General features: G+C 34.3%; 1 protein-coding gene across 7 annotated transcripts in view; it reads left to right on the top strand.

The window, feature by feature from the left end:
- The window catches only part of STAG1 (STAG1 cohesin complex component), a 371,021-nt gene that overhangs the window by 125,105 nt on the left and 231,591 nt on the right, over positions 1 to 14,325 (top strand). For 6 of the 7 annotated variants that reach the window (XM_070238181.1, XM_023620972.2, XM_070238185.1 and 3 more), the window contains one exon: positions 1,256 to 1,420. In XM_070238181.1, the coding sequence (XP_070094282.1) occupies positions 1,256 to 1,420 (165 nt within the window). Of the gene's footprint in view, positions 1 to 246; positions 453 to 1,255; positions 1,421 to 14,325 lie in introns of those variants that run through there. The other variant, XM_070238183.1, reaches the window with a different exon arrangement.

Raw genomic sequence — 14,325 nt, 5'->3', positions numbered from 1 at the left:
CTGTCTTCACAATTTTTTTGTAAATCTAAAACTGTTATAAAAATAATTTATTTAAGAATAAGCAGTAAACTATGTATTAATCCACACACAAAAATAGTTGTAAGGCTCCAAACTACTAAAAGGAGTGAAAGAGTACTATGAAGAACACAGAAATAGAAAATGAAGGGAGCAGATACCGTAAAGCAGGGAGACAAGCCTCTCCATGCTGTGCTTTGTAGTGTTCCTTTGGTGCCCTCTGTTTACATAACCTAACACTGCAGCAGATGACAAAAGAGAAATGTTTACAGGGTCCAGCTCCAGCATGACAAAGTCAACTAAGAGTGGATTTGGAGATGGGGGCAATAAATTGATGATTGAAACAGGCTATTATGAGAGTGAATTAAGTCTCTCAAAGAGAATATAAAGATTAAGAAGGAAAGATGCTCAGGAGAGAACTAAGGTAACGCTAGCAGGTAAGGAGTACAGGGAGGGAAAAGATACCTGAAAGGAAAGGAAGAAATCACATGGCCTGTTGAGAGAGTTTCAAGAAATGTTATTACATTCAGCAACATTAATTGCATTGCTGAGTTTGGTGAAGCAGCAACTATGATGAGTTTATATATGAATGAAATTTATGGGAATAATAACAGCAACTACAAGCAGTTCTATCAAGTTACCTTTCACTCTAAAGGTGAAGCATAGATAAGATGGTAGCCACTGTTCACTTTTTTAAAAAATTGGGGACATGGGGTGAGATGTTAATTGAAGACTAAACTCCATCAAGGTAAGAGTGTTTGTTTTGTTTATTGCTGTATTTCTAGTACCTAGGATGGTTCCAAATATGTCCAGTGTATATTTGTTGCATGACTGGATGAGAAATACTTGAGCACTTTAGTAGAGGGAGAAATTAAATATATAGCATTTCCAAGTAAGATTTCTGAGGAAGTAGGAGAGTATTGAGGAAAGTATGAGGAAGGAAATGTCAAGAGGGAGCGTGGTTAAAGTGTTCAGTATTGGCATTATTGTTTTACAAAATTCTGAAGTTTTTTTTTTACTTTGTTTTCATGCCTCATGTAAATTAACTTCTGCTTTGCTGTTTGCGCTTTTTTTTTAACCACTGAAAACAAGTTGTAAAACTTCCTTTGGTCAGGGATTATGTCTCTTATCTGTAGTAGTGCTAGCTGCCTTTCACAGGATCAAACATAATTTGAGATCATTCTGCATAAAGCATAATATGCCTGCATTTAATTAAATTTTTCCTCATCTTTTTATTCAGTCTACAAATAAGAAACCTCGAAAATCTCCAGGAGAGAAGAGTAGAATTGAAGCTGGAGTTAGAGGGACAGGCCGTGGAAGAGCTAATGGGCACCCTCAGCAGAATGGGGAAGGGGAGCCTGTCACATTATTTGAAGTGGTGAAACTGGGGAAAAGTGCAATGCAGGTAAATTTTCAGTGTTTTAATTTTATTTATAAAACAATACAGTCAATAATCTGTCTGGAACCTGTTAGCGTATACATTCACATTTTATGTACTCTTGTTGGTTATGTAATCAAGAAATTTACAGGTTTTTCTTTGATTGTTTTGTAAAGAGTATCAGGAAAGGCATTTTGTTTAATAGTAAGGTACACTTCAGGTTACATTGTGGCTGAGTAAAATGACTTGCATGTAATAGGAGCTGCATAGAATTTTTATTGCCGTATTAATTTTTTTTTTAGAATCTGACTTTATAAGTACCATATATGTACTGAAGAATATTTGAGAGGAGAGAGGGTATAAAAAAGCATTTCAAGTAGTGGATTAAGAATAACCACAATTAATATTTCATGGTTATTTTGTGTGTGTATACAATTTTTTATAACCTTACTCTCTTTTCTCTTTTCTCATTGACTCAACAAATATCATTAAATATTCTGCAATAGCACATTTTTATTGGCTTCTTACTAATTCATTGTAAGGGTAAATCATAATTATTTTACCGTTCTTTTAGTACGTCTTTATGGTTTTTCACTAGTATAAAGTTTATTCATTATTTATGTTTACATTGATACATCTTTTTTCGTTTAAGAATACTAGAGGTGAAATTATTTAGTTTAAGGGAATTTCTTAACTATGTGATATATAAATACCATTTTATTCTTCAAAAAATTAGGCTAGTTTATCTTCCACCAGAAATGTAGCTAACAATTAGTTGTTTTATATTTAAGAATTATTTGATAACATAGGTGAAAATTCATTATTTTAATGTTCATTTCTTTGCTCACTAATGATAATATGTTAAATTTTTTTATTTGATATTCCTTTGCTCATTTTTGATACTTCATTTTCGATTTAAGCTTGAAATTTAGGTAATTTATGAAATAGATTTATTTTTAGGACTAAAATCAGGCAACTTTTCATTAGTATACTTGCTATTTTTCATTTGTATTTCCTTTTGAATTCCTTAAGGGAGTATAACGTTAATGCTTTTTATGTATGTTACAAGATATATTGAAGGGTCTTGTAATTTGCGTGGGAAGGGAGGGAGGTGGAGTAGTGAGATGACGCTAACTGGTAAAAGAAATATTGAATTCCCAGTTATCCAAAGTAATGGACAACCTACAAATTGCAAAAGTGTAATTTAAAATTAAGTGGCCTTTAGCATTAAGCTTGACAGTTTCTTGTTTTTTCCCCCTGAAGAAGATTGGTCCTGAGCTAACATTTGTGCCAGTCTTCCTCCACTTTGTATGTGGGTCGCTGCCTCAGCATGGCTGACAAGTGGTATAGGTCCGTGCCTGGGATCCAAAACTGTAAACCCAGGCTGCCAAAGCAGAGTGCACCAAACTTAACCAGTATGTCACGGGACTGGCCCCTTGACAGTTTCTTTATTACATTTTAATAGAAAAATTGTTAACAAGGTACAGAAGTTGACTTTTGAGATCTACTTTATTGCTTCCCACCTTTAAGTGGAAATACAAGCAGAAAAATGAAGGAAGTTTATGTAAAAATTTTGAAATTTCATTTCAGTATTTTGCTTTCATTTTTTCATGTAAAACTGTATTTTATAAGATATTTCTGTATGTAAAGATAATTTTAATGCATATTGTATTAAATCTCAATACTAGCTTTTATTTAATATGAACAAAATCTTTAATATTCAATTTTTAATATGAACAAAACCTAGTCATCTATATTTGAAACAAAATAATGACTAGTATAAGTTTTTTTTTCATCTGCTGTGTTCTATATTTTTAATCTACACTACGCTTCCATGACACTGCTTTATACTATTACTTTCTGCTTAAGTTCTTTTGCATCCACATTTTATGAAAGGTAAAGATTAGGAGTCAGGACCCTAGTGCTTTCCATAATTTGGTTTTAACCACCTTTTCAACTTTTTCTCACTATTGCTCTTTTGAAATCTGCCCCAAACATTTTTTACTTTGGCGTGATTTTTTATTATTCATATTTTATTTTTCCTTCCTATTTATATTCAAATTAATCTACAAAGTTGTGTAATTTTTTTTCACTCAAAATTCTGTTGTGGGCACTTTTCTGTGAATTTGCCTTATAGTTTTTAATATTTGTATACTATTCCCTAACATGGCTGTGCCATGATTTATTTATTTAACCAATTTTTACCTGCTCTGCTTTATTCTTAAAAAAAGAAATAAGCGTATTTAAGATAACCATTTAAGAATAGTTTTATTCTATTAAAAATAGTACTTCTTTCAATATCCTTATATATCCTTCTGAAATGTACACATGGAAGTATTTTTGTAACATAAGTTCCTGAAAGTGGTTGTTGAGCAAAGGGAATGCATGTTTAAAAATTTGGTAAGGGTCTTCTGTTGAAAGTGGCACACTCATTTCACTGTTATTTCCTAACTTCAAACATAAAATAATGATAGATAAAATATTAAAAAGAGAACACAGAAATTACTGAGTTTAGAAACTAAATGTTGCTGTGGTTTACGTAGAAGAAAAACTACGAAGTGATGAACGGGATTCAGCTTAGGATGGAGAAGCAGATACTTGTAGCTAAGAGTTTGGCTTTTGTGTGTTAAAAGGACTGAGTGTTTCATGAAGAAAAGAGAAATAGAGTCAGGCTTATTACATGAAGCCAGAGCCTAACCTGAGTCTCCATACTTGTAAAGGAGACTGAAGAAAGCCACTGATAACTGCTGCATAGGCTAAGGCTTATGTTAGGGTGATCATATATCTCAGGTTACCCTTGATACTCCTACTTTATGCTTATCATCCGTGTAGTTATAAACAGACATTCCTTTAATACTCAAGAGGGTCCTAGTTTGAATAATAACTTATACTGAAACCTCAATTATGGGAAATCAAGGGCTCAGGGAAGGGAGAATACAGATATAGTTCTTATAACCAGGACCTGAATTGGAATTTCTGCTTACTTGGTTGGTGACTGGGTCTGTAGAAATCGCCAATATTATTTTAGAGCAGTAAGTTCTAAGCTCACATTGTATGATCTAGTTCTACAGTGGAATGACCAGGATGAACAGAAGTAATTGGAAAAACATTAGATTGTGAGGGATGAATAGTAAAAGAAATAAATAAGCATATTTAACATGTTAGAGAAATGAAAGAAGAAATTCTGTCTAATACAGAAAGGGGCAAACTTAGTAAATTAGTTTTACTGAGGGAAGAAATAGCTGCATTACATGCCATCAAAGGGAGAATTTAGGAATTGGCATTCATTAGGCATTCATTTAGAATGTAGCCTAGAGAAATAAATGAATATGAAAGAGCCGTTGAGTGATTTTTGTATGGATTGCAGGGTTCCAGAATATGCTAGGGGAAGAAATCGCAAGGAATAGAAGACAGAGAGTTTTTAAATAGATAATTTTGGAGAAATTTCCAGACACATTAACTCATATCCAGAGTTTGTTCTCAGAAGTGAGCAAGATAAGTGAAAATAATTACATAGCTATTAGTAGTTTGGTACAACTGCAGAATACTGAGGTTTAAAAGAAGATCTTGAGGGGCCAGACTGGTGGCATAGTGGTTAACTTTGCATGCTCCACTTTCGTGGCCCGGGTTTCACAGTTTCAGATCCCAGGCATGGACCTACGCCCGTTCATCAAGCTGTGCTGTGGTGTCATCAACATACAAAATAGAGGAAGATTGGCGTAGATGTTAGCTTGGGGCCAATCTTCCTCACCAAAAAAAAAAAAAAAAAAAAAATCTTGAAATATGTCATCAAGGAATGCCTGACTTTGTCATCTGACTACAGTGTTGAGGTACACAAAATAAATTCCGTGTCTAAATTACATTATACTCAAAAGAGTGAAAAAGCGCTTTTAAATAATTCATGTGATGAAGAGGAAATATACAAAGTTGAAATGCGAATGTTAGTGAAAGTAATGTTAGTGAAAATATTGGGGCTAGCTAAAGCACTACTTGGATAAATATACAGTGTTAATGTATTAATATTAGCAAAAAGTAGTAGAAACTAGGAAAAGGAAAACAGCAAGCCTAAAATAATTAGAGGAAAGGAATACAGGCATACCTCAGAAATACTGTAGATTCAGTTCCAGACTACCACAATAAAGCAAATATTACAATAAAAGGAGTCACACAAATTTTTTGGTTTCCCAGTACATATAAAACTTATGTTTACTGTATACTGTTATCTATTAAGTGTGCAATAGCATTATGTCTAAAGAACGTGTATACCTTAATTAAAAAATACCTTATAGTTAAAAATTGCTAACTATCATCTGAGCTTTCAGCAAGTTGTATTCTTTTCGCTGGTGGAGGGTCTTGTAAAAGACAGAGTATTTATGAAGCTCAGTAAAATAAGGCACACCTATATTAAAAGTAGAAATGGAAATTTAAAAAATGGTAGAAAAAGTCAACTAAAAATATTAGCAGTTTGAGTTCAATACTTTTTTTTTTCTCAGTTATTTTATTGAGGTCGTATTGGCTTATAACATTGTGTATTTTCAGGTGTACATTATTATATATCAGTTTCTGTATAGACTGCATCGTGGTCACCACCAGTAGTTTAATTTTTATCCGTCAACATACATTTGTGCCCCTTTACCACTGTTGCCCACCCCCCACACCCTTCCCCTCTGGTAACCACTAATCTCTTCTCTTTATCCATGTGTTTGCTTATCTTCCACATACGAGTGAAATTGTATGGTGTTTGTCTTTCTCTTTCTGGCTTATTTTGCTTAACATCTTACCCTCAGGGTCTATGCATGTTGTTGCAAACGGGATGATTTTGTCCTTTTTTATGGCTGAGTAGTATTCTGTTGTATATACACATCTTCTTTTTTTCCTTTATGAGGAAGACTGGCCCTGAGCTAACATCTGTTGCCAATCTACCTCTTTTTGCTTGAGGAAAATTGTCACTGAGCTAGCATCTCTGCTAATCTTCCTCTATTTTATGTGGGATGCTGCCACAGTGTAGCTTGATGAGTGGTGCTGGGTCTGCACCCAGATTCCGAACCCATGAACCCCAGGCCACTGAAGCGGAGTGCAGACTTAACCACTATGCCGCCCTGCTGGCCTCAACCACATCTTTATCCATTCATGTGTTGATTGGCGCTTGGGTTGCTTCACTGTCTTGACAATTGTGAATATTGCTGCAGTGAACATAGGGGTGCATAAATCTCTTTGAATTGTTGATTTCAAGTTCTTTGGATAAATACCCAGTAGTGGGATAGCTGGTTCGTATGGTATTTCTGTTTTTAGTTTTTTGAGAAATCTCCATACTGTTTTCCATAGCTGCGCCAGTTTGCATTCCTATGAGGAGTGTATGAGGGTTTCCTTTTCTCCACAACCTCTCCAACGTTTGTTATTTTTTTCGTCTTGGTAATTATAGCCATTCTGACAGGTATAAGGGGATATCTCATTGTAGTTTTGGTTTGCATTTCCCTAATAATTAGTGATGTTGAACATCTTTTCCTGTGTCTGTTGGCCATCTGTCTATCTTTGTAAAAACGTCTGTTGATATCCTCTGCCCATTTTTGATTGGGTTGTTTGCTATTTTATTGTTGAATTGTATGCAATCTCTATCTGTTTTGGAAATTAACCCCTTGTCAGACACATGATATGCAAATATTTTCTTCCAGTTGGGGGGTTATCTTTTCGTTTTGTTTATGGTTTCCTTTGCCTTGCAGAAGCTTTTTAGTCTGATGTAGTCCCGTTTTTGTTTAGTTTTTCTTTTGTTTCCCTTGCCCGAATAGACGTGGTATTCAAAAAGATGCTGCTAAGACTAATGTCAAAGAGTATACTGCTTACACTTTCTTCTAGGAGTTTTATGGTTTCAGGTCTTACGTTTGTCTTTAATCCATTTTTAGTTAATTTTGTGTATGGTGTAAGATAATGATGTACTTTCATTCTTTTGCATGTGGCTGTCCAGTTTTCCCAGCACCGTTTATTGAAGAGACTTTCCTTTCTCCATTATATGTTCTTGGCTCCTTTGTCAAAGATTAGCTGTCCATAGATGTGTGGTTTTTATTTCTGGTCTCTCAATTTATTCCTAGATACTTTATTCTTTTTGTTGCGATTGTAAATGGGATTATATTCTTGACTTCTATTTCTACTAGTTCATTATCAGTGTATAGAAATGCAATGATTTTTCTGAGTTGATTTTGTTCCCTGCTACTTTGCTGTAGTTGTTGATTATTTCTAATAGTTTTCTGGTGGATTCTTTAGGGTTTTCTATGTATAGAATCATGTTGTCTGCAAACAGTGAGAGTTTCACTGCTTCCTTTCCAATTTGGATACCTTTTCTTTATTTTTCTTGCCTAATTGCGCTAGCAAAAACCTCCAGTACTGTGTTTAGTAGCAGTGGTGAGAGTGGGCACACTTGTCTTGTTCCTATTCTCACAGGGATGGCTTTTAGTTTTTCATCGTTAAGTATGATGTTGGCTGTGGATCTGTCATATATAGTCTTTATTACACTGAGGTGCTTTCCTTCTATAACCGTTTTATTGAGAATTTTTGTCATAAATGGATGTTGGATCTTGTCAGATGCTTTCTCTTCATCTCTTAAGATGATCATGTGATTTTATTCCTCATTTTGTTAATGTGGTGTATCAAATTGATTGATTTGTGGATGTTGAACCATCCCTGAGTCTCTGGTATAAATCCCACTTGATTGTGGTGTGTGATCCTCTTAATGTATTGCTGTATTTGGTTTGCCAGTATTTTGTTGATAAATTTTGCAACCATGTCATCAGCAGTATGGGCCTGTAATTTTCCTTTTTTGTGTTGTCTTTTTCTGGTTTGAGTGTCAGGGTAATGTTGGCCTCATAGAATGAGTTAGAAAGCATTCTGTCTTCAATTTTTTTGGAATAGTTTGAGAAGGATAGGTATTAAATCTCCTTTGAATGTTTGGTAGAATTCTCCAGGGAAGCTATCTGGTCCTGGACTTTTGTTTTTTGGGAGGATTTTTGATTCCTGTTTCCTTGTGATTCATCTATTCAATTCTCTATTTCTTCTTGATTCCATTTTGGCAGGTTGTATAAGTGTAATAATTTATCCATTTATTCTAGGTTATCCAGTTTGTTAGCATATAGTCTTTCATAGTATTCTCTTATAATCCTTTGTATTTCTGTGGTATCCCTTATAATTTCTTCTCCTTCATTCCTAATTTTATTTATTTGAGTCTTCTCTCTTTTTTCTCTTAGTGAGTCTGGCTAAGGGTTTGTCAATTTTCTTTATCTTCTCAAAGACCAGCTCTTAGTTTCAGTCATCCTTTCTATTGTTTTTTTTTAGCCTCTTTTTCATTTATTTCTACTCTAATTTTTATTATTTCCTTCCTTCTGCTGACTTTGGGCTTTGTTTATTCTTCTTTTGCTAGTTCTGTTAGGTGTAGTTTAAGATTTCTTATTTGGGTTTTTTTTGTTGTTGTTTGCTGAAGCAGGCCTGTACTGCTATAAATTTTCCTCTTAGAACAGCTTTGCTGCATCCCATAATGTTGTATGTTGTATTTTCATTTTCATTTGTCCCTGGTTATTTTTTGATTTCTCCTTTGATTTCCTTATGGATCCAATGTTTGTTTAGTAGCATGTTGTTTAGTCTCCACATATTTTTTACTTTCCCAGCTTTTTTCTTGTTGATTTCTAGCTTCATGACATTGTGGTTGGAAAAGATTCTGGATATGAATTCAGTCTTCTTAAAGTTATTGAGGATTGTCTTTTTTCCCAAAATATGATCTATCTTTGAGACTGTTATGTGTGCACTTGAAAAGAATGTGTGTTCTGTAGTTTTTGGATAGAATGTTCTATATATAGCTATTAGGTCCTTCTGGTCTAGTGTTTCATTTAAATCTGCTAGTTCCTTGTTGAGTTTCTGTCTGGATGATCTATCCATTGATGCAAGTGGGGTGTTGAGGTCCCCTACTGTTACTGTGTTGAGGTTAATTTTTCCCTTTGGGTCTTTTAGTACATGCTTTATTTACTTTGGTACTCCTGTGTTAGATGCATATATATTCATAAGTGTTATTTCATCTTGATAGAATGTCCCTTTTACCATTATATACTGCCTTTCTTTTTCTCTCATTGTCTTTTTTATCTTGAAGTCTGCTATGTCTGATATAAGTATGGCAACACCTGCTTTCTTTTACTTGCCATTTGCTTGGAGTATCATCTTCCATCCTTTCACTCCGAGCCTATGTTTACCTTTAAAGCTGAAGTAGGGTCTTGTTTTTTAATCCATCCAGCCACTCTGTGTCTTTTGATTGGAGAATTCAATCCATTTACATTTAGAGTGATTGTTGATCTATGAAGCCTTAATACTTCCGTTTTATCTCTTGTTTCTCAGTTGTTCTATATTTCCATTGCTTTTCTTCCTTTGTATTTCTGACTGCCATTTCAGTTTGGTGGTTTTCTGTGATGGTTTTCTCTTTATTTATGATTTGTGGTTCTGCTCTGACTTTTTTTACTGGTTGCTGTGAGGTTTGTATAAAAGATCTCATATGAGAGTCCATTTCCTGATAGCCTATCATCTCCATTAGCCTAGGTCGGTTCCATTCCAGTACTTCTGAGTTACTGAGGTTTTGGCATTAGAAATTATTCTTCTTTGTTATGAGGTTGTGACTAAATAGAAGTGTTTATAGCTACTTTTTTTTTTTTAAAGCTTTTATTTTTCCTCCTCCCCAAAGCCCCAGGGTACATAACTGTATTTTTAGTTGTGGGTCCTTCTAGTTGTGGCATGTGGGACGCTGCCTCAGCATGGCTTGATGAGTGGTGCTAGGTCCACACCCAGGATCCGAGCCGGCGAAACCCTGGACCACCAAGGCGGAGCATGTGAACTTAACCACTGGGCCACTTTATAGCTACTTTTGATGCTTTCCTTTCCTTTATCTTTTATGTTATAATGAACTATTTTCCAGTTTGTTCTAATAGAGAGCTGCAATTTTCTGATTTTGTCTGTCTGTTTATCTCCTTGCTCAAAGCTTTGTAAACCTTTTCCTCTTTATTTCAGGTATCTGGGCTTCCTTCATCATTTCTTGTAAGGCAAGTCTAGTGGCGATGAACTCCCTCTGCTTTTGTTCATCTGGGAAAGCTTTTATTTCTCCATTGTATCTGAAGGATAGTTTCACTGGATAGAGTATTTTTGCCTGAACGTTTTTGTCTTTCAGTATTTTGAATATATCGTTCCATTCTCTCCTAGCCTGTAAGGTTTCTGCTGAGAAATCCGCTGAAAACCTGATAGGGGTTCCTCTGTCAGTTGTTATCTTCTGCCTTGCTGCTCTTGATATTTTTTCTTTGACTTTTGTCAGTTTTACTAGTATATCCCTTGGAAAACGTTTTTTCGCATTGATAAATTAGGAGTTCTTTTGGCTTCATGTACTTTAAGTCTAGTTCCTTCCCCAGGTTTGGGAAGCTCTCAGCTATCATTTCTTTGGGCGAACTCTCTGCTCCTCTCTCTTTCTGTTCTCCCTCTTGAATATGTATAATCCTTATATTGTTTTTCCTAATTGAGTTGGCTATTTCTTGAAGAATTTCCTCATTTAAAAAAAATCTTCGTTCTCCCTCCTCTCCACCTAAAGCATCTCTAGCTTCTTGTCCTCGAATTCACTAATTCTGTCCTCCATAATGTCAGCTCTATTTGTTATGGTTTCTAGATTATTTTTTTTATTGCATACATTGTGTTCTTCACATCCAGAATTTCTGTAAATTTTTTTTAAGAGCTTCAGTCTGTTGAAATGTTCTTTCTGCTCATTAATTTTAATTTGTGAGCTCATTGAACTGTCTTTCTGAGTTTTCTTGTAACTCACTGAGTTTTGTTATGACCTCTATCATATTTTAAATTCTCTGTCACTTAAATTATAAATTTCTTTGACCTCACGATTAGTTTCTGCAGAGTTGTCCTGTGGTGCTGTTTGGGTATCCTCTGTTGGTTAGTGAATGTCCGTTTAGTTTTAATTTAGAGGGGGAGAGACAAAAGGAACAGCTCACTCTGCCATGTTGCTCACATCACCTCCTCAATACATTTTTAAGACCTAGAGATTTTTTTTAGGAATACAAAGATGGTTTAATATTAGAAAATCTTTTAATATACCAAATAATCATGTTATGGGGGGAAAAACCTTATCTTTCTCTGAATTAATATAGAATGTTTAGAAAAGTCATAGCTGATATTCATGATGAATGATAATTCTTGATGAACTAGGAATAAGAAGGAAGTTCCTTAGCTTTGTAAAGGTTATCTCCCAAAAACCTGTAGCTCACATCACATCATTTTTAACAGATAGTTAGATGTATTCACAGGACCAATCAGTAGAGTATTGACTACTGTTCAATACATTATACAGTAAAATAAGAAATAAAAGTCTAATCATTGAAAAGGAGCATACAAAATTGTGTTTTTACAGAGTATAAAATTGTTTATGTAGAAATTTCAAGAGAAACTATAGTCTATTAGAAGTAATAAGAGTGTTGAGCAAAATTCCCAGAGAGAAAATTAACATTAAAAAAACCAGTACCCTACTGTATAGCAGTAATAACCAATTAGAACATGTAATAGGAATCAAGAGCCCTTTCAGTAAAGTATAAGAAAACTAAATAAAATTTTGTGTGGAACAGAATAAAATACTATTTCATACTCATCATATTGAGTAACATAGAAAAGGCTGGAAGATTCTAAGAGTCATTAAGGGTGTAGACTACCAACTAGTACAAATCTGTATAACCCTTTTGGAGAAAAATTTGGCAGTATCAAGAAAAGTTGAATGACCTATCTGTTTTTCATTCATTCAGTAAATATTTAATGAGTGCCTACACTGTGGCAACCACGCTTTTTTCTTTTTCTTTTCTTTTAACTGAGGATACTTTGAAGAAAAGCAATTCAATTCCTAGATCTAACCTGTAGAGAAATTTTTGTGTATGCTTATAAGTGAGGCAAGTACAGGAGTTTTTATTGCTGCTTTGTTAGTAATAGCAGAAAGAAAAAAGAGACAAAACCTAAATGTCTATAAACAGACAATTGATAAGTAAAATGTGGTATATTCAAATACTTAAATACTTTATGACAGTTAAAATTAGTGAACTAGAGCTCTGGGCACCATGATGGGTAACGTATAAACACATACATAAGATTATATAACATCAAGTTTATGTTATTGATTACTTACTGAAAGAGGATAGGAGAAAGAATGGGGCTCGACCGGTGTGTATGGGATGCTGCAGCTGTAATTGAAAAGAAGCAAAAAGAAACAAATATGACAGTAAAATATTGTGTTGTTGAATCTGAATGTTCCATACCTTCTTGTCTATCTTGTTTATTTTCTTATTTGAAATAAAAGTAGATAGGTGTTTCTGAAATGCTTCCTAAAAGAATGGCTTCTGTAGTCATTATGTTTGAAAAATGACTATATCCCTTCCCCTTTTGGAGAGTTTTAAAATGTGAAGGCTTTCATAAGATTTGTATTAAAGAACCTGGTTTCTTTTGTTTATCCAGCAGTCAACAAACCCTTGATTCTTACAACTGTTTATGCCCATTCTGTCTTTTTAGTCATTTCTCCCTATGAGAATTGTACAGAATCAATTCCACTAGCTTAACAGACACTTATTACGCACTTCTTATATTCAGATGCTGTGTTAGATAGTGCCTGCAAGTACAGAAATAAAATCACAGTTCTGTCCTCATGGAATATAATCTCATGAGAAATAGATATTAGAGAATACTTTAGTAAGAGAGATACACATGGTCACTTGAAAACACTGAAAATTCACTTAGGCCTATCTAGATGACAGCATCATGGAAGGCTTACCTGGATAGATAAAACTTGAAATCAAGACTTGAAACATGAATGGGAGTTAGCTAGGTAGTAGCAGAGGGCATTTCTTATAGTAGTAACAGGACTTGCAAATATGAAATCTATACTCTAACCATTGAGGGCATAAGATGCTCTAGTAAAAGTGGAGCTAAGAGAGAGGCTAGATTCTGAACATTGAATGTTTTGACTTTTTGTGAAATTGATGAGACTTTAGAAAGAAAATGATCATATTAGCTTTTTTTAGAGGAAGTGACAGATTCTACAAATATTAATGATTCTGAAAGTTGAGACAGAGGAAGGAATCTAAGGTTATTTTTAGTTGTTTGACTTCTTGGTGTTCACTGAAAGAAAATTTGCAAGAGTATAGGTGTTGAAGGATGGGTATGGGAATAGTTTGGTTTGGACATTTTGACTTTTAGATGCATGACACCGAATACATGCTGAATTTCAGAACATTCAAGCTATTTATTTACTCTAAGTGATATTTGTTGCTTTAGTAGTTACAAGTTTAGTAGCATTTAAATGCATTTCTATACTCCATTGGCATTTTCATTTTGTACCTCTAGATGTCAGCTGAAAAAGTTGGACTACAGGTTATTTATTCAAGAAAAATTCATTGAGATCTGATTGTTTCAGGCATTGGGTTAGGTGCAATATGAACTAAACTTGTCTGACCCATGCCCTCATAAGCTTTCTAATCATAAAAGGGAAAGGAAATCTTACATACCACTTAGATGATCTGTTAATATATCGTTACAAAACTGTTGATTAATGCTTAAAAAAACCTCCCTTTGGACTTAGGGTACTGATGATAACTTATGTGAATAAGGAATTGGAGTCAGCCTATAAATGAAGTATACTTAATGACACAACTTGATCTTCTATTTGCTTTGGACAGATGACTCCAAGGGTAAAACTGATTGTGTCCATTTAAGTATTATTGGGAAAGACATAGGTGTCTTACTGGATAGTCTGTAATCATTCTCTCTCTCTTTTAGGGAGGAAGCTTTGTACTAATGTTAAAGAAAGCTATGAACTTTTGTAGGACATTGATTTCTTCTAGTCCCCAACTTACAAATGAGTTTGATGCCAAATCTCAAGA

Source organism: Equus caballus, chromosome 16, assembly GCF_041296265.1.
Source record: "Equus caballus isolate H_3958 breed thoroughbred chromosome 16, TB-T2T, whole genome shotgun sequence".
NCBI lineage: Eukaryota > Metazoa > Chordata > Mammalia > Perissodactyla > Equidae > Equus > Equus caballus.
The sequence above is the reverse complement of the archived record's forward strand: the minus strand, read 5'-3'. Positions and strand labels throughout refer to the sequence as shown.